The sequence below is a fragment of the Phyllopteryx taeniolatus genome, chromosome 12, assembly GCF_024500385.1.
Source record: "Phyllopteryx taeniolatus isolate TA_2022b chromosome 12, UOR_Ptae_1.2, whole genome shotgun sequence".
Classification (NCBI taxonomy): Eukaryota; Metazoa; Chordata; class Actinopteri; order Syngnathiformes; family Syngnathidae; genus Phyllopteryx; species Phyllopteryx taeniolatus.
Window position 1 is genome coordinate 24188894 of NC_084513.1, and position 21426 is coordinate 24210319.

At 46.9% G+C, this 21426-nt stretch overlaps 1 protein-coding gene across 1 annotated transcript; it reads left to right on the top strand.

Annotated features, from left to right (window-relative positions):
* Positions 1 to 352: 352 nt before the first annotated feature.
* impg2a (interphotoreceptor matrix proteoglycan 2a) lies at positions 353 to 20303 on the top strand. Its single transcript, XM_061792569.1, has 22 exons — positions 353 to 630; positions 698 to 913; positions 1388 to 1554; positions 2175 to 2200; positions 2307 to 2339; positions 2747 to 2799; positions 2888 to 2922; positions 3008 to 3163; positions 3383 to 3441; positions 3574 to 3594; positions 4506 to 4714; positions 5399 to 5451; positions 7822 to 8005; positions 9078 to 9754; positions 9846 to 10121; positions 10199 to 10418; positions 12440 to 12650; positions 14329 to 14517; positions 17164 to 17368; positions 17460 to 17539; positions 17662 to 17713; positions 18606 to 20303. The coding sequence occupies exons 1-21, from the start codon at positions 567 to 569 to the stop codon at positions 17702 to 17704; spliced, it is 3177 nt and encodes a 1058-aa protein (XP_061648553.1). The 5' UTR covers positions 353 to 566; the 3' UTR covers positions 17705 to 17713; positions 18606 to 20303.
* The last annotated feature ends 1123 nt before the right edge of the window (positions 20304 to 21426 follow it).

Sequence of the window (21426 nt, forward strand, 5' to 3'; positions counted from 1 at the left end):
ATAAAACGTTTTTAGTGAGCTGTATAAGAAAAGTCAAAATTGTGAGCCCTGAACTGGTCGCCGGCCATTGCAGGGGAGGTTTTCGATATGCAGTTGTTATAAACCGGTTAAACCCTATCGGTAGACTTCGAGGATTTCAGCGAGCGAGCCTTTGCTGAGAAGAACCTTCCTCTCTTTCTCATGTGGTCTCAAACTTCTTTCTTCCTTTTCTCCCTGCATGCTGGTTTCCTCCAGCAGCACTAAGCGCCTTCTCCTTTGCCCCGGCCGCTCCACTAACTCCTCTAAAAGGCTTAGCTTAAACAGGATGAGCAAGTTCAAAGATCTTCTCCCCCCCCCCCCCCGCAGCCATCTGCCCATCTGCCCATCTGCCCTGAGCCAGGATGTGTCTTGTGAGCAGCATGTCACCGCGTTGCCGTTGTTTTTGCGGAAAACAACGAGTGGTCGCTTACGCCAAGGGTTGTGACCTCCGTCTGTAGCGGGAGACTTATTAACTATGCCAACTTGTAGGACATCATTGCAAAACTCAAGAGGAACTACTGGTTTCGGGATCTAAACAGGGATTGAAAATGTCCATTTTGTGGAAATGTCTTTCGTTTAGTTTAGTGCTAATGTTTTTGGACCTGAGGACAGGTATGTATGACTTCATCAGACCTCCTCCGAAGGTCAAAGCCTGAGGTGTTCTTTATGCCTCCGCTAGACGCCATACTGGAAGGATCCTCCACGGGTCCACTCGAGGGGCCATTCGGCGGAGAAGCGGTGTCGTTCCGGCGTGTCGTTCGCGTGTCCCGAGGAGGTCGTGTGGCTGTGACCAGACGCAAACGCAACGTCCTCTTCCCGAGCGGAGTCAAGCTGTGCGCACGGGAGAATCCCGAGCAGGTGGTCGCAAACCACCTCAGTTTTTTCAATCTCAGAGGTAAATCCATACTTTGTTCTATTCTCGACCTTTTGCAATTATTCAGGAGACCGCTCCCCAAGGATTCCCTGTCCACCCCCCAAAAAGCGAGAAAAACTTGCCTGCTGAGTTCATGCTTGTGATGCTTACTAGACCAAAGTCTTGTGAGATTTGCTGAGAAGTCTTGCGAGATGTCACAAACGATACAGTACAGTCTGAACTGTATTCTTCACTTTATTGGGCAAACTCCAAATGGTTGTCAACTCAGGTGTTTCCCCTCTTACATGCAAATGATCCCCACTTTGGAGAGGATCCGCTTTTGCATTTGCACGGTCAGATTCTCAGAAATTTGAGTTAAACCTAGCCAAGGAATTTTAGCGTTGGACCCTAAGGCGGAAGAAAGAGACGTGAGAATCCAGGAGCTTCTGAATGCTCTACTAGTCCACTCTCCGGTATTGATTTGGTGGTTCTCTTGCCTTCCTGGGGTGTCTCCAGTGTGCCAGGAGACGGTGTGGGAGGCTTTCAAAATCTTCTGGGACCGCGTCCCCGAGCAGGAGGAGTACCAGAGCTGGATGAACCAGTGCCAGGAGGGGGCTGTGACGGCGCGAGACATTGGCGCCTACTTCAGCCAATCGGAGGAGCACCAGGAGGTGGTCAAAAAGGTACGTGGACAAGTCAGCATTATTGTCACGTGATCACGGGAAAATGAACAAAAACAATGAAAAATGAAGGAACTAACTGATGGAAATCTTTGCCCCGTCGACACGGGATGGGGATTGCTGATCGAACCTTGACCGGCAAATATTACCGGCTACCCTTCAGTCTACGGTGGCCGCGACCACCCACCGGTCCCCTTTTGGTTGGACTTTTCAGCGAGACAAGAACGGATTAATGGCACGTCCATTCATTCCAATGGGGAAAAATGATTTGATGATTTGGCTCTCAAGCCACTACTGCATTTGCACACCATTACAATACAATTTTGTAAACATTTTGAAATTTTGCTAACTCCAACTTGAACCAACTTCCTGGCTTTCATTGCAAACGTTAGCGACCAAAAGGTCGACCGGTCCCTAGTGCACCGATCCATGCGGAGTTTGCCGACGTGAGCCGTGAGCAGCAGCAGCAGCTAGCGTAAGCACATCGGCATCCACCGTGCGGTCGCCTTGACCTTCGTCAATCCTCTCGGTGCTTCGCGTTGGCGAAACAACGCAACCACGACAAAGTCAGCGGGCGGCTAACGCCGGTGCTAACCTTTCCGTCTTCTTCTCCACACTTGCAGAAAATGTCAGCGCCCGGCTTGAAAAGGTAATTCCGCTCAATCGTGCATCAGCATGGAATCGTTTTGCGCGTTCACTCAATTGATTATTTTTTTTTTTTACCGCCTCCCCCCCCCCCCTCCAATCATGTGAAGTGAACCCACCAGGTCTGGACAACATACATGCAGGTGAGGTCACGTGACTTCATTATCTTCGAATCGTGTTCGACGGGCCGCCATCAATCAATCAATAGCCACTTCAATAAATAAAGTCGTGTATTTTCTCATTAAGGTACACAGTGATGAGCCATTTCTACAAATACAGTTTTTCAACGTTACAGGTCAAATATTACACAGTATTATGTAACTATACTGCATATTATAGCCATTACATACAATATATGAATAATACTTTTCAAAATGTGTCATGAAAAAATTCATTTGCCAGTATGAAGAATATCAATGTTATTCATATCCATACAGTTGTGCTGCAAAACGAATTGTTCATATCACTGGGCTCAATCTCAAATATGATAATAAGCATTGTACTCGCCCGAGCGCTGCTTTGCCCATCATCCATATTTTGTTGCATTTAGCACTTGGGCTCCCGTCGTGACGACCGCGCCCGCCGGGGCTCCTGCCAAAGAAGGTGAACAACGCTCCCGACCGCGATCCAGAGTTCGTAGTTCGTAGATCAAAATGATTCATTATTATTCGTTGTTATTCATTCGAAAAAGCGGAGGAAGCGGCTGTGATTGGGGCAGAAATGGAGGTGAAGTCCACGTGCGAAACACGCACATTGAGGCTATCTGACCCTGTGACCTCTTTTTTGACGCCTTTGATTTGTTCCGCCGCAGTTGGACAACGACATTCCGGTGGAGCCGCTCCCGGCGGCCATGTCGGAGCAGGCGGTGGAGCTCAGCATCCTCCTGACGGGCGTCGCGTACAACGATGACTTGGACGACTCCGACTCGCTGCACTATCAGACGCTCAGCGGACACCTCGCTCAGAAGGTAACCCAAACCCAAAGACTGGAAAATCCTACTAGAACGCGAGAAATTGCTTTGCTGTTAATCAGAGGCACTCGAAAAGGCGTGCAAACGGTTTTTATTTGTTATTTTTGCAATTGTAGTTTTGCGTACTATGAGTTGTTTCTATGATTTGATCCCTCCCACAATCATTTAAATAAATGACATAGTACGACAACATAGTAACAAAGTGTATTTGTGTAGATTACGGACGCTCTGTCTGGACTTCCTGGTTTTAAGAGCGTGACCGTGATGGACTTCAGGTGAGTTTTCGCTCACGTGGCTTCATCCCACCTCAACCTATTTGCGTCCGATCCCCTTTTTGTTTCCCCGCCATATACACCGCGCAGAGGTGACGCTCCTTCCAAACTGCTTTTTTCCTTGTTTTCATGAAGGCCTCACAAGGACCTGCAGGGGTGAGTCGGCCTGCTTCCACCTTGAACTGCGCCTTAAAAAACCACTTCCTTAAGCCCGTAGATCCTCATCAGTGTGTGTTTGTGTGTGCGTGTGTGTGTGTGTGTAGCTGAGAGAGTGTGCACGTGTCCTCTGCGTCTCGCTAGCTGCTTGTGCTAATGGTCTTAGCAGGGTTCAGTCACCTGTTAAGGTGGATCAGCGGGGAGGTCAGAGGAGGCCGGCGAGAACAATCATTGGAGCTTTAAAAAGAAAAGAAATGACGCTTAAGACGCTCATTTTCACATAGGAAATAATAGAAAGAGTCTGTTCTCGGGTCAAACTGTGCCCCCCCTAACAGCTTTGGCAACTGTACAGGCAATGTCCGAAGTTAACAGTCAAACAAGTGTAACTTGCGCTGGTAGCTAAAATTAGCAGCGGCGTTGAAATACTCAGTGTCGCAGCTAACGATGGAGTCCATCTGTGGTCAGTGCTAGCGGCTAACGTTAGCACGGGCACTAAAATAAAGTGCAACGTTGGTTCACGAACACCCCCCCCCCAATTTTCGAAGAAGTATTGCTTGGGTTTGCTTTGAACAGCGTGCTCGGTCACATGACGAGACGTCATGCGCACTTTTTATTTCAGCAAGAAACCTTGATTTGACCTTGGGGGAGGGGCTCGTCGTGCCAACGCTGGCGGGATGTGTGACTTCCAATAACGGTTGTTTTTTTTTTTTTTTGGGTGTTGAGATCTTGATGTCGGTGTGGACTCGAGCTTTCAGGAACGTCGCCTTTGCCCTTTTTTTGGGGTGGTGTTCAAGTTCAAGTTATTGATCACATGACCCGTTTGGATTGCCTGAGCACTGTCGGGGTGATGTGAGCAAGGCGCCCACCCCGCCACCGCTGAATAGAATTTGAATAGAAATCTGTTCACCCAGGCTGGACGGCATCGTGGTGGACTACGCGGTCACCCTGGCGGTGGACGACGCGGGCATCAGCAGCGACCAACTGGACTACCTCACCCTGCAGTCCAACCGGGTGGAGAACTCGTACCGCGAGGTCAAGGAGCACCCGACGCTGGTCTACGCCATCAGCGAGCTGAAGACCTTCGTGACCGAGAACCTGCTGAAGGGCGCCCTGGAGAGCGGTGAGGCCCGTCGGCGCTTCTGAAGGAGCTCGCTCCGCCGTCCGACGCGAACCTTTCGTGTGTCACCCGAGACGCTCGACAGACGCCGCGGCGACGCGACGCGACGCGACGCTTTTGCCACTTGAGAAAACATTCTGACACGCTCATCTGTTTCTTATTTGTCTGCTGTCGTCCTCACAGAGGACAGAAGCGAAACAAAGAAGACAAAAAAAAAAGTGGGCCATATTTAATGAACAAATAAGAGCGGCGGGCTTTCGGGACGGCGTAACCCGACTGCGCTGCGGTTTGGGTCCTTGTCACCGACTGCGCCGCAAAGCCAGGCGCACGTGAAATGGGAGACGCCGGGGATTTTCACTCCGCACGCTTGGAGGAGGCTTTGTTTTGGCCGTGGGAAGATGCGGAGAGGTCGCACGCGCATCTGCTCGCCAAGTTAGGTTCGCCTCCTCTGCCGCACCTGGCGCTTCGCCGGCGACCAATAACCTGTGATTGATTGGCAGCCAATCACAGGTGTCGTCTGCCTTTTGCCCTAAATCACATTGGATAAGATGCAGGCTTGGGTTAGGGTTAATTCCCTAATAGTGATCGATGGTTTTAATCCACTCTTTTTTTTTTCAAAGACATCGAACGTTCGCCTTTCAAGGGTCATCTTGTATTCATGATGTTTTCTCTCTTGCTTCCATTTAGTGCCCGAGACCCCCGAGACCGCCGAGACCGCCCACCCTGCAGGAGAAACCTCGGTGAGTGGGCGCAAGCTCCTGTTCCAGTTTATCGGGCCTCGATCCACCGATTTCTATACGGTTTATATTATTTAGGCTCGCGTGCGCGTTGGAGTCTAACTGCCCCGACTGACTTTGGGCAAGGCAGCGGGGGAGGGGGGGGGTACACACTCGAGGGGCCATCTTGGACTGGTCAGTGGTCGGCGCTGGATATCTAAGGCCTGGTCCGCGCATAAGGATTTTTCAAATAAAAAAAAAAAAAAAAGATGATTTTTATTTGTGACAGACCCCGCACATAAAAATAATGAAAAAAAAAAAGGCATTGACCAGTTTTGGTCGTCACTTCCGAGGTCACGCAGACGTCACTTCCGAGGTCACGTAGATGTCACTTCCGAGGTCACGCAGACGTCACTTCCGAGGTCACGCAGACGTCACTTCCGAGGTCACGTAGAGGTCACTTCCGAGGTCACGCAGACGTCACTTCCGAGGTCAGGTAGAGGTCACTTCCGAGGTCACGCAGACGTCACTTCCGAGGTCACGTAGAGGTCACTTCCGAGGTCACGCAGACGTCACTTCCGAGGTCACGCAGACGTCACTTCCGAGGTCACGCAGACGTCACTTCCGAGGTCACGTAGAGGTCACTTCCGAGGTCACGCAGACGTCACTTCCGAGGTCACGTAGAGGTCACTTCCGAGGTCACGCAGACGTCACTTCCGAGGTCACGTAGACGTCACTTCCGAGGTCACGCAGACGTCACTTCCGAGGTCACGCAGACGTCACTTCCGAGGTCACGAAGACGTCACTTCCGAGGTCACGCAGACGTCACTTCCGAGGTCACGCAGACGTCACTTCCGAGGTCACGCAGACGTCACTTCCGAGATTACGCAGACGTCACTTCCGAGGTCACGCAGACGTCACTTCCGAGGTCCAGCCGACGTCACTTCCGAGGTCACGCAGACGTCACTTCCAGCGAACAGGGACGACCATGGATGAAGCGGATTAGTTTGTTTATTGTTGCGATAATCTGCCGCTGTTCTCGGGCCAAGCGATGCCATCTAACGTCTGACTCGACTCGTGCGGCGGGCTGCTCAAAATGACGTCTGGCGGTTGACTCAATTGAAACCCATAATTCCGTAAAACGAAAAAAAAAAAAAAAAAAAACAACGAAAAAAAAAAAGAAATCGGGAAGTAAATAAAAGCTGCAAGTCAATCCTCGATTCAGCTGATTGCGTTGCTTTTTCAGACATTCTTTGGAAAAGATCATTTCATCACGATATTGATGCTGGCATCGCGTTCGAGAAACTTTGGCGCCGGCACAAAGACAGATTCCCTTTGTGGGACACGAAAAGCAGCCCTGATGGAAATATACAATTCTTGTGAAGAAAAACTGGCACGCTAAATCGGAACGCTCGTCCGCAACAGGCCTACCAGCCAAGATTGTAAAGCGAAACAATTCAGGCTTTCCCATATTTCGCCATATTTAAGGTGGGGGCACATTGTCTGCGCCCCCCCTTGCCCAAAAACTGTCAAAAATGTATCCAATTGGCTGTTTTATCCAATATGAAGTCAATTTGAAACACGTACGACATCATTTTCAAGTGATTCTCACCAAAACGATTCAACAGAATTCGAAAGTCGTACAGAAACGTGTCGACGGCAAAATTGTCGGCGGTGACTGAAAATCTGACCAATGACTGAAACGGACTCAGAAATGTTATTAGTCATACATTAAAAGCAAAAAAGAAAAAAATAATACAAATAATTCCCGAACCTTTCTCAGCTTGAGACACGAATTACAGTTTTTGTTCCTCTCTGGCAGTATGGAAAAAAAATAAAAAATAAATCCAACATAATTCTAATAAGATTATGATTTTATTCTTGCATGATTGCATCTTTTTTTTCTTCTCAAAAATACATAATTCTCATAAGATTCCGACTTTATTCTTGTAAAAATGCAACTTTATTCTTTAAAAACACTACTTTATTCTCAGAAACAACTTTATTGTAAAAAAGACAATTCTACTAAGATTATGATTATACATTATTCATTATTAAGATTTTGTTCCCCCCAAAATATTTTTTCTCTTTTCCTTTTTCCCCTGCAAAATATTAACCTTGTTTCTCACAAAAATACAACTTAAAAAAAAAAAAATGTAGACTTGAATTTAGACTTTTTGTTCTTGAAAAATAAGTTTTAATTGTTGAAAAAAAATACCAATGCAAAAATATGACATTTTTCTCTCATAAATACTTTTGCTACATTATTTGTTTTTGAATTAGATTTTTCTCTGGAATTTCCAGGATCTCCTCAGATCTTGTCGATGCAAAACAGATGTCCCATGCCTTGAACGGGCTGTTGGCGTTAAACAACGAATCATGTTTGTGGCGCAGAACGAACCAGCGGCGGTTCCCGTCCTGGACGACGTCATGGACGACGTCAAGAGAGACCAATTGCTGCTCGGAAGCGTCGGAGGAGACACGTCGGAGACGTCCGAAAGTGACATTGTTGTCCTGGAGGAGAGTGTTGAGATTTCATCTCCTGCTGTGGTCGCCACTTCTGCAACTGAAACTGGCAGTGAGTCTTTTTGGCAAACCGCGTTGTCAACACATGCAAATGTTACCCATGTCTTGAAAGAGTTCCTATGGTTCTGTCAACGACAGTACTTTGAAGTATGATTTGTAGGAGCTGGTCAGTTAGGGTTCCAACCCATCCAAGTCGATCCTTTATGGCTGACGTCATTGGTCGAGCATTTTCATCTTTCAATCTGTTTTGTTATGGAAAACCAACCACCGCTAAGCCAAGTACATGAATGAACTCCTATTTGGCAGCGTTCCCCAACCACCGGTACCGGTTCACAGCCCAGTTGGTATCGGCCCGCACAGAGAGACTGAACAAAAACATATTGTTATAGATTTCAAGCTAGTAAAAAGAAAACAAAAAAAAACAAAAAAAAAAACATATTTGGGAAGTTTCTTGGGAAAGGGTAAAAGGCCAAACGAGGAGACAGAGGAAGAGCCTACAACTTTCATTAAAAAGGAAGCGACGATAAGAGGCAATATCGTCCGTGCTTCTCTACGAGTTCCTCGCCGCAGGTGTGCACCAAACCCGCTCCACGTAATATGCGGTAACAGGATCGCAAATGAGACAACCAAGCCTTTTGAAACTACCAAGAAAACACTGATTCATTTCCTTCCATTTCCCACATCTTTGGGAAGTAGAATCTTCTGTATTGACGGCGATCAAAAACAAAATACGCCGTAGACTGGACTGGACATAAGAAACAGACTTTGGGTGCCATTGTCTTTTTGTTTGTTTCTATGTATTTCCTTACCTGAAGTCCGTCTGTGGTGCAAAAAAAGGTTGGGGACTGCTGTACTATGGAATTCCTCCAAATCAGCCCCAATAGGAACCAGGAATAGACTAGACAGATAGGCAACAGCAAATTGCCAAGGTTTTTTCTATTATGGCAAACAATGTGGATGGAGCATTGCGGTGAAGATGTTTTCCACCACTGACTATCAAACTGTCATCACTTCACTGGAGATGATTGTATCTCCACCAGAATCAGAATCCAAAGATGAGCCAAACTTGTGTCGCCTACGCAACGCCCCGCCCCTCCAAGTTTCACTGGATTTGTTTTTTTTAGGCATCAGGGAAGAGGGTCTGCTTCTGGAGAACACCGTGCAGACCACCGCTGCAGATAAACCCCCAGACAAAGACCAGCAGGAGCCTCCCCCATCTGAGGAGCAAGATGGCATCATCTTTCCTGAATCGCCAGCGTTGGTGGAGGCCTCAGGCACGGGCGAGCTGGAGAACCTGCTATGGCCGGAGGCAACGCCGGCGGCGGAAGATACCGAAGACGTGGTCATTCTGGAGGAGGAGCATCTGGACAATGGTGTCGACACCGAAGACCTCCTCACGAGTGCAACAGCAGAGGACGATTTTGTTCCTGATGTAGCGAGTGAGGCAACTGAAGAAGGAGACTCCAAACATCATGGGGAACCTGCGGTTGAAGAAGCTGACATGCAAGAAGCAACAGAGAGTGAAGGACAAACTCCAGAGGAAGCACCGGACTCAGTTGAGGAAGCGCCAACGCCACTTGAAGAACCTCCAGAAGCTTCCGAAATCATTACCGACGATCTCGTAGATGACGACATCTTGCTGGTCAACAAGGACACGCTTGAATCATCGGTCAGCGTTCCTTTGAGCCCCGCCCAACCGACCTCAATGTCTGCCGAGAAGGAGTCACCCTTCACGCGTGTCGCTGATGTCAATAGAGCCGTCGAGGGCCAACCCGAGATCGTCGTCCCTTCACTCGTGGAGGTAAGCCTGAATGTGGTGAAGGAGGTAAGAAGGATGACGCTAGCTGACAACCGATTTGATTGACTCATAGGAAACCACCTTTGTTCCTTAGATCCAGAACAGTGATGAAAACGATTCTCCCATGGAAGACCTCGCTTATGACGTCTTTAATTACGGTTTGATCAACCACACGGAAGAAGGCAGCACGGGATTCCCATTCAGCGTGTCACACGGCACCGATCCGGCCAGCATCGCCATGCCGGCCAACCCTGGCCGAGCGCTCATGGTGTTCTTCAGCCTGAGGGTGACCAACATGATTTTCTCTGAGGATCTCTTCAACAAGAGTTCGCCAGAGTACAAAGCATTGGAGCAACGCTTCCTACAACTGGTACACCTCAAAAGAAAAGTCACTTGTGGTAATCTACCGTATATTTTCACTAACACGTGTGCAATCTTGTCCTCAAGCTTGTGCCCTACCTCCAGTCCAACCTGAGCAACTTTGAGAACTTGGAAATCCTCAACTTCCGCAACGGGAGCATCGTGGTCAACAGCCGAATGAAGTTCGGCAAGCCCGTGGCTCAAGGCGTCACCACCACCGTGTATCTGATCCTGGAGGACTTCTGCAACACGGCCTACCAGACCATGAACCTGGCCATCGATAAGTACTCCTTGGACGTTGAGTCAGGTTGGTATTTTGCTGCCAGATTTCTAGACTGGGACGCGTGTAGTGGAGCGTGAAGTGTAATGGCGGTCTGGTATAACAACAACACAATTCGTGTGATTCCCCCCCCCCCAAACTAAAAAAGTCAACAACAAAAAAAAGAGTATTTCCTCAGGTGAGCGGGGGTGCAGCAGCTCTGTCGGGACATGACATCAACTAACTCACCACCAAACATCAAGGCCACCGTCACGCCCATTACGTCAACCTGGAAAACGTCTTTACGGAATATGAGACCATATTTCTAATATTCCATCCCTGAAAACGGTGACTCGTGTTTATGTTTGCAATGCAGACTGTCAAAGTCTTTCTAAGTCACACGCTTTGCACACTGCTGAGGTCACACACAAAAAAAAACATGACTAAGGTCTTTTTTTTTCTGGTCATATATTCCTCCTCTGTAGCAAGAAATTTCAAACACATGTCGGCTTTCTTTTATTGCTCTCTGGCTGATAGAACCAACACGGCTAATCCATTTATTATTCCGACAGAAAACCTCTCGCAGAAACAGATGACAACTGTGAAGGATCGTCTTTACAGTTTTGGTGCACCTATAGCAATAAAGCTAACTTAGCCACTCTTGTTTTTGCTATCTGTGCTGCTAACATGATCAGTTGTCACGAACATCTGAAACACAATTTGTCAACTTCACATCAGTTTGCTGTTTCATGCTTCTTTCTACTTTATGTGCTAAATTGTACCCCAAGAAAACCAGAGTGTAGGATTACGGGTCACATATTTTGGGAGCATTTACAATTCAAAGGAACTGAAACTGTTCCGCTTGGTCTAGTAGTCATGCAGTATTTCGACCAATTGATACAATTCAGATCAGTGAACCAAGATCAGTCCTACGGTTCCACACTTATCACTGTAATTGATGTCAACCAATCAACAGACAGGAGGTCTACCAGCGCACGACAAGAGAAATGTACTATACTACTGTGAACGGTACAGCCCCAAAATTCACAAGTTCTCAAATTAAACCGAGCTGCTCTGCTTGGTAAAGTTCCGTTTGCTTCTCCACGGTACAGTTTGTTTTGATATACTCTGCTCAAGTTTGCATTTCCACAGCGGGATGATCCCAATCCCCCGTTCACCAATCAATGGGAAGCAGCATGGCTAGCTCCATTCAACATCAGTGAAACGTAGCATTCAAAACTGAAGCAAACTATGACTTTCAGTCAACTTGTCCACCAAGTACGATGGTCCAGTAACAGTTCGGGGAACTTTATTCCAACCAAAATGGAATCATACATTTTGGGAGCCTTTACAATGGAAAGGCAGAAAAGGTGAAAATGAAGCAAACTCTTCTGTTTGCCAAGGTTTTGTTCGGCTCTCCACACTAAGGTTTGTAATACCAGGATCGACTACTGAAATGCGATCGGGACCCTGTTAATAGGGCCCTTTCGGGACCCATTACTATGGAAACAGGGAGCCCATTTGCTGATGCTTTGTTCTGTTCTGCCTGATGCAATTGAGACCGAACGCCACATTGCCAACAAGCAGTAAAGTTCAGTTCGGTTCGCCACGGTACGCTGTGGTTTTGAATATTTTCATCCGTGACTTAAATGAGATGCTCCAACAAAAGTGCCAGTCGGGTATTTCGGGACCTTTTACTCTGGAAACAGAGGGACGGGTGCTGAATTTTCCTTAACTCTTGTGTTTGGTGGAAATTAGACCAAAAGCCACCTTGCCACCAAGCTACTGTAATTAATTTGGTTTGCCAGCGTACAGTACTGTTTTCGTTGGTAAACCGCGGCCTGCGGATTTGTGGAAGCGCTGTAACTTGGATCAACCAGAATAAACGCAGAGCTGTGTGCTAACATACTTTGTCACAAACTGCAACTAGCACCCCAACATGTATGTGCTAAAAAGACAAACTAGCCCCCTTTCTCATTGACAGGCCGATACCGCATGCACTAAACGTGTTTTTGATCCGCTTTGACATTTACCGCATCATAACATTCCTGCGGTTCTGCGACTTGCAGGCGACCAGGCCGACCCGTGCAAGTTCCAGGCGTGCAACGAGTACGCCGAGTGCAAGGTGAACAAGTGGTCGGGCGAGGCCGAGTGCGTGTGCAACGCGGGCTACTTCAGCGTGGACGGCCTGCCTTGTCAGAGCATCTGCGAGCTGCGCAACGACTTCTGCCTCAACGACGGCAAGTGTGACATCATCCCCGGCCAGGGAGCCATCTGCAGGTGGGTGGAGATTAGGGGGGGGAAATGATCCATGTGTGCGTGGGTGAGGCGTGCAAGCCTGCAGGATTTCGAGGCTTAAATCCCAGCAGGCGCGTCTCGCCTTTTGCGTCGAAACGTGCGGGAGGAGTGCAGAACGTCTCCTGCGGCTTTTAGATTTGCTCGCGAGTCCAACGTCTCGCCGTCCCGTGCTCCATCTCATACCGAGAAAGCGTCCCAATTATATACGACGTAGTGCGTTTGAGCTCAGAACACTGTGTTACTTTTTCCACTCACAAAATGTGGACTTGCTTGAACCCTTCATAGAATACTCAATTGGAGTACTTTCAAAAAATGTAACCCTATTGTATACCACATTTCCTCAAATAGTGGCTGTCCCTTGTGTAGACACCACACACGCCAATAAGTGGTCCGCATTCACTTCAGAAAAATAAACGCCTCCCTCAAACAGGCGACTCAGCAAGTATCCACCTGTCAGTGTCTCGGTTCTACATAGTTACATTTCAAAAGCTGGTCTTTTAGTCGTAGTAAAATGAGGACTATATTACTAAATTCAAGCACAAATATTTGCCAATCTAAAAACAAGTCCAAATCGATAGCCTCAAAGCCTTGGAACTAGTCTGTTTGTACTCGCGACACCTATATCATTGTGGTATTTCTTTTAAACTAATCTTACTCATCAGCAGTAATAATAACAAGTTATAATACTTTATTAAGATTTGTAAGGAAAAAAAAAAATGCTTGAAGCAATTGAAATACTTACACAAAAACTGCCCTGGTGTGAAGAAATACTTTGGCAGACAAAGAGCAATCATATTTCGCCTCGATTTGGGATATATCTTGGCTATATTTTTCTTCTTGCGGCGTTACCTGCCGAGCCCTGAGGAAACCCGTTGCTAACCAAAAGAGCAGCACCTACCGAGGCATGTAAGCAGCCTCTGAGATGAATCAAAGTCTTACTGCGTTAACAACCGACCCGCAGAGTCGTAAAGAGGATGAACCATGTACCATACATGCTTCTAATGCCTCATAGTGCGACGCGTGGCATCCATTTTGACTCCATATTAATATCTGGTAAGCGTTCGAATTATTTTTAAAAGAATACCGTGCCTCAGGTAGGCTTTTTCAATGTCCCAGATAGAATCTTTCTTGTTGTTTTATTATGCCCATGCATGTGGTTGAACCTGACAAAGGGGAGATTTGGAACATGTGGTTGTTGTGCTCACTGCGGTTTTACCCAAATAACTATAAACAGATGCGCTGGAGGCTCTTCGCCAAACACAACACAACACAATAAAGTACTTCATGCCGTCTGGGGGACCTCATAAAGTAAACAAAATGACGGTTGACCTGATATTTTTAACACAGCCCCTAATGTACGTACACTGAAACGTTAAAACAAAACGCACATATAAAAATACTCTACCTTTTGAAGACAAGTAACAAGCATATGGCAGCTAATCAGTCGGTGGCTAGTGTGAGAAGCTAACTGCTCCTTATCAGACAGCACAGAACAGACGGAGCCAAATGCATGACACTTGCTCACACAAGAAACAAATCAAAGTCTTTTGGTCTGCAAAAGACTCCTGCTGACAGTCCTATCGAACCAATAGGAGAAGCATTTTGGTCACATTTCAAGGTACCGCTTCAGATCTTGTAAAAACAAAATGGACTTATCCAGGTGTCGTGTCGGAGAAAACTGGTGGTACCGAGGAGAGCACTGCGAGGAGTACGTATCCGAGCCTCTGGTGGTCGGCATCGCGGTGGCCTCAGTGGCCGGATTCCTCATGGTTGCGTCTGGAGTCATCTTCTTCCTCGCCAGGACTTTACGGGATCAGTACGATAAGGATGAGTCAGAGGACCCGATACGGTAAGGGAACTTTTTCACCGCTTCACCATTTGTGATTGAAACGTCCTGCATCTTCCCCATACCCCGAAGGCCTGAACTCACAGACTAGACTAGACTCTACCAGACTTCAGCTTAGATAAGTCATTCATGAATGTCATCTTGTCTTGCTAGGACACGTAAGTCTTCGTGAAGTGTTTTTGAGGTCTCGGCGTAAGCTGTTTATTTTCTATCGAACTGTTCGAACTGGAAGTGTACTTCTCCAACCCTGCCGGGTCCAAGGAGGGGAACGGTTCCACTTGCGCTGCAGCAAAGCAAGTGAACCGTTCCAACCATGCTTGACTGGTGAACTGTGAAGAAAGTGAACCTTTAGAACCGTACTAGGGCTGAAGAAGTGTCCCGTTTCTACCGTGCTAGGGACATGAAAGTGTACCATTCCAACCCATCTGGCTCCAAAGAAGAGAACTGTTCCACTTGTGTTAGCGTCAAGGAAGTGAACCGTTAAAACCAGGCAAGAGACAAAGAAGTGCGCTGTTACAACCACGCTAGGCCCAAAGAAGGGAACATTCTAACTGTACTAGAAAGGGAAGTGTACTGATCTAATCGTGCAATGTATCATGCTTGCGAATGGTATGAAGCAGGTAAACTAGTAAAACAATCTACAGTTCAGGGGGCGACTATACCGAGTGCGGGTGTGCTATCAAGGCTTGAAAAAGTAAGACTTTCCTGGCCTCACATATTGCGGAGCCGCCAAATGTTACGGAACATCCGTACTTTATTGCAGAAATTACTGAACGTTGACTCGTTACGGCTATAAAACTGATTGACATGACATCGACTGATTGTCTGACATTACCGTCGCGTCCACATTGAACAGCTGCTCGGCGCAAGCTATTTTATTACGCCGCCTGGCCGCCGAGCCGCGGACACCAAAGTTCTCTTTGCGTCTGGTGTCATCGCAGTGTAAGTCGCTGATCGTCGCCTCCATGGTAGCTGCACTTAGCATGCTTTTTTACAAAAGTGACAGAAAAGGAGCAGGCGGTGCTAATTGCTAAGCTAACGTTACAAGCATTCGCAAAACATCGAAATGAGTGAAATAAGTGTCGCATCGGTCTGGCTGGAGCGGATTTTTTTTCTTTGAACAAGAAAATAATAGGCCAATTAATACGTTTAGAGAAAAATACACAACCACACAGGACGCCGCGTCTGAACCGGAAATTAATTAGTACGTCACTGCAAACGTCACTTCAGAACGTGGGCAGCTTAAAAGTACATTTTTATTATTAATAAATATCTGTAATATAAGATAAACCTTTATTAGTCCCGCAGTGGGGACATTTGCATCATCTCAGCAGCAATTGTGGATATAGGGAATATAAATATGTAATATAACCAAATCTGCTTGAATAGACTTGTGCTTTTTGTTTTTGATACCAGGGTTGAAAACAAAATTGGTAAAGGTGAATTAATCCATAGACAGATATTTTTGATGATGGAACGTCGAAATGTCATATACTGGTACTTTGCCATTACAAGGTTGATGTAATAAAAACATTAAAATAACAAATATTGAAACCATAATTTATTAACGATTATGATTATGACTCACACGGAAATTATGACAAACATTTTTAAACATGGAAATTCGGACAAATTGTTCTGTAAGGGAATTTTTATTGGTTGGCAGCTCTGCATAATATGTTTCAAACAGAATACGTTTTGTTTCCGGGGTCAGGATGAGTGGCGACATCCTCGGGCTGAACTGGCAGTTTGCCTGGCAACATTACCCACCACACAAATCTTCACTTACCCCTTCTGTCCCTCTTTATTCGTTATCCTTTTTTGGCAGTCACGCCAAAGAAGGACACATTCTATGTCCTCCATCCACAAGTGATGTGCGTGGTGTTGCTGCCTGCAGAGAAAAACTGCTAATCTCGGTCGGTTTACTGTTCCGACAGGACGCTGATTTGCAGTGTTAAGCCAATTGTCCTTGTGATCATCTGGAGTGCGTTGTAGGCTTAGAGGAATTATTCAGCTTTATTGGAGGGAGTTACGAGTACTTGTATTACAGCTCATTCTTTTCAGTTCTGGCTCCCTCGAATATTTTTCGTTTTAGATCGTTTTCACATCGATAAGTGTTCCCTTGTTGGGCATTCGCACCAGTCCATAAAAATCGGACTGAATAATTTGCTATAGGATCAGATCAAGGTGGATTGCTTTCTCGCCACTGATTTAGCCAATTGCAGACCAACTGGTTGATTCGGTCAGTAACTGAGTCTGATTACCATGTTCTCATCTGACCCAAGAAACCAAATTCAGTCGTTTGCATGTTGGCTGAACCAAAGCAGAGTTCACTGGAAACCAGTTGGTCCGCGCCAGACTTTTGATTACCATGTTCACACCTGACCAAGGGACTGGACTCTTACAACAATGCAAGGGCCAAGGAAGGGAAATGTTCCGACCGGAACTGTACGGTTCCAACCGCGCAAGGCCCGAGGAGCTGTACCGTTCCAGCCGTGCTAAGGACGAGGAGTGGCACTGTTACAACTGTGTTTATCGCCAGAGTAGCCAATGTTCCAACAATGCTTCGGGTGGAAAATGAACTAGACTTTGATTAAAGCAGACGGAGGTTGAACTGAATTCATCACTCTGTGTCACGATTTTCCACAGGCGTGCAGAGAGCGTTCCGTCGCTAGAGAGGGCGACCAAGTACAACCCCATGTACGAGAGCGAGGCCACCACGGGCTACAGCCACTACTACCGCCGCTACCCCGAGGCTCCCGCCGTCTACAGCAGCGCCAGCGCCGAAGCCTCCACCGACTTCAGCAGCGAGGAGATCCGACACATCTACGAGAACAGCGAACTGACGAAGGAGGTGAGTCACTGTGCCGTATCGCACCGCCGACTCCTACGCCTGCTCAGTGTACCCTTTTATCTCCACGTGACGTCATGCTCCTTTCCGACAGGAAATCCAAGACAGGATACGCATCATCGAGCTCTACGCCAAGGACCGTCAGTTTGCAGATTTCGTGCGGCAGCATCAAGCGTAAGCGAACACCATATAGGCTACCGTACACTTGTTCCCCTTCCGTCTGCTAAAAAAGCCTTGCAAGTGCATCCACGTGTTGGAATATTGGAAGTGATTCTTCGGTGTGTGTTTTTCCGCAGTGTTCTGGATACCCGAAGAGAAAGTTCCTCTGCACAGACATGAAACTAGAAGGTATTTCTCGTATATCTGTTATCCCTGAAAGCCATTCAAAGTAGAAGGCTGCCCCTCCATAACATGAAATGGAAAACAGGATGAAAACACAAGCTCGTCCAAAAATAAAAGAGTGGCGATCCAATGACAAGCCATGTGTTGTCACCACATAATGCCCTCTATAGAGATTGCAAAGTCAGAAAGTGGTGTTGCAGAATGAAGAGCGTGTAATGTGCCAGGCCACCACTTGGCTGTGAGACAGTCAACTAGTGTTTGTATTGCGGCTCTTACTGGGATTTTGGAGCTCCGGCGCTGCCAAGCGCCGTCGCTTCTGGCTGCAACTTCACATTTCGAGGACAATTAATGCGCCTCCGACTCGCTACAAAACGGAATAATTGGGAACCCCAGGCAGATTGCATTCCTGTGAATACAACCACATTAGACTAAAGACAACTAGAAGATCCTACGTCTGTATGACTTGACTGATGACATAGTGGGAGATACAGTTCCACCCGAGTCCATTCTGTCCTTTTTAAAATGAGTGCCAACTGCCACACAGCAAACGTTTTTCACTTTTGGGTCACTGCCCCGTTTTGCCTCAATGCAAGCAGACGCAAAAACGCAAAAACAAACCAACAACCGGAACATCTTTCCTCAGATCGGCGCCCCTACATAGTATAATGGTTGCTGTATCTCAGTGAGTCAATCATTTATGACAAAATAAAGCCTTCCCTCAAGTAGATGCATCTCCAAAAAAACGTCAAAGTCCAGTCGCCTTCAGGTCGCCGACTTGTGAGATGGTGGTCTAGACAACCAACCAAAGTTTTAAACAATCAGCCCATCAAAACTAATCAACTAACCAACGATAACCTTTCCAATTTGACCATTTGTTTTTTTTTTTTGTTCAACCCAGAACAACACCTGTGGATTCCGGAAGGCCTGGTCTGGGCAATCAAACAAAGTCTGTCACCCAGGACATCTTCACCTCTCGCCTCCCGTCTTCACGAGGCGACCCGGGAAGCGCTTGCAGACTTGTCCTTCCTTCCTCCCTCCTCCTTCCTTAGTGCCTTCCGCTGGACATGTCCCCCCCCCCCATGGAAAAACGTACTAAAACCTGACATTTTGTCAAACCAGGCGATGACAAAGAACTTCAAGCATTGCTTGCGTACAAACAGTTACAGAGTGTAGCTATTAGAATATTATTGTGACAGTTTTCCTCGACAGTTTTGTGTGTTTGTGAGGCTCAAAACGAACCGAGAGATGCCGAGTTAGCTGCGATTAAGTTGGTCGGTGCTATGCTCGCTGAGAATTTATTGATGTTGTGATGTAGTCATCAACCATGAAAGTGACAGATTGGGATAAACGCTTGTCTAATAGGGAACTTCGCGTCGAGGTGGCCAAATGTTCTCTCTGGTGGAAGCGTTTTCTCGACATTTCAAGGCTCCACCGAAACAGACGTTTGGACATGTTTGGATGCAACGAGGCAGACGGCGAAGGCGGCGGGCGCGAACCCCTCGTAGTGGCGGTATGCAGGAATAAGTGAAAACACATTTTACCGAGGGGGAACGTTTTGAACAAACGGTGGGCTTTCACACGACATTGCTGAAGAATGCAGAAAAGCGGCAAAAACACTTGGTTAGCGGCAATTCCTTCTTAATGCGACTACCAGTTTGGCCCCGTCATTGTGTTTTCTTTGGTTTTTCTCTCGCATTCCACCCTTGGATGAATTCCACTCCATCAGTGTTGTCCCGCTGAGCACTAAATCGTAGCTGTCCCACTTTGTTATGATGTTTAGCTCGCTTAAGAAAAACTAGGCACATACGCACGCACGCACGCACGCACGCACATGTAATCACTCACTTTTACTACAGCGGAACCTCTGAAGTCCAACCTCGTCGTACAATTCAGAATTTGACCCATTTTGAAGGCGCACAAAACGTCGATTGGCGACAGCACACCTCACAAAAGAAACGAATTCAAACGACGACTTTTCTTTTTCTTTGGCTTTGCGAAGATCCTGAAAATAGGGAAGAGCAAAATAATTGGATCAATTGATTCTTCTCATTGGGAATAATGTTTTAAAAAAAAAAAATGAACAATTGACTCATTGATCATTAGATTTATCCATAATTCATCAAGGCTATTTTTTGACGAGCAGCGGTTAATCTATCCCAACTGAGTTTGGGTAAGAGATGGGGTACACCCTGGACTGGTCACCAGCCAATCACTGCAATCATAATTTGACACTTGATGGACCAAGGCAATTTAGTCTAACACTAAAATTGAAATTTGTGAGCTGACTTTTCCAGTGCTTTTAACATAATTTATTGCAGCCATTGCATGTACAGTTCACAAAGCATTTCTGTTGGCAACAGTTTGACGGACTATTTCCATTCCCATTATTTACTTTGGGTTTTAAAATGGAATAATGATCATCGAATGGATTGCGGTCAACTTTAGAGGTTCCACTTATGTAAATACAATCTTTGAATGCATCAGTTAGGATACATCTCCCCAATGTTTCATGACCTAACCATGTACTTTTTATACTATTTATCGAAACGTTTGTTTCCATGCTCTGCAGCTGCCACGTGTGCAAAATAAAATGCTTTGTAACAGATCCGACTTTCTATGCGACACTTTGGGTTGCTGCGCTCTGCCGGGTTGAGGAATTCGGCAGCTAATCCCAGAAAGCAGATTAGCCTCAGGGGTGTGGATTAGCGGCCGTGGCGGTGTCTAAAAGCGTGCGCCGCCGCCGCTGATCGGACTACGTCGCACACGCGTCGCATGTGTGTGTCAACATTGAGCAATGTGGCGCAAGCGCGTGGGCGTGTTGATGTTGCAAGCGACAAACAAATGGATGCAGATGCTTGTAATTGTTTACAGTGATACCGTCAGTCACAATGGCCTTAAATGTGAAAAAGTAGATCTTCGACATCGTCCATTCGAACGGTAGTACTAAGGATTTCCACAAGCTGTTTCACCGCAAAGGTGTGTCAAGTCCTGATGAAGCGCGGAAGGAGAGTAAGGCATCCCCAATTCAGCGAGGCCTTGGAAGCTGCCGAATAAAAAGATCTGCAGTGGTTCTCCTAACGCGCCGTGAGGGACTCCTCCATATTGTACTGATGAGTCATTTTAGGGGAAGGAAAAGTTCACTTAAAATCTGCATGATCAGCATTTATGGGGGCTGTTTTTCAGTTTTTTTCTCACCGGATGAGCTAACTCTCGAAACTCCTCCTGGCACTCCGATGGTAGCCGAGGAAAATGAGACAGCGAGAGAGGCCCATGCATCAACTTGACTGAAGGCCTCATCAATCTCCCGCCACGCATTTTCAATGCGCCGTCGACAAGCGTCTAAAAGGCACTCGTGTTGGAAACGCGAGAGCTGGTGTCCACGGCAACCGGCGTGAAATAGAATAGGCGGCATCGTAACGAATTGGCCGGGGGGATGGTTTTGCTTTGCGGTCGCACTTCGCTTGACAGTAATGATAGCCTGCAGGGGATACGGTGGACGTCTCAATGAGCCTGCATGCAGACACGCTTTGCCTCGCGCCCTCTTGCACGCTCTCCTCAGATGTCCTATAAAACCTGGAGAATTTATGAGCGTGGGCTGTAAACAAAGAAGCCAGTGGAGAAGCCAGATTGTATTCAAGTGTACACAAATATCAGTGGTGGAAACTAACTAAGTACAAATATATTTCAGGTACTTTACTTGAGTACAGCGGAGGGAAGAG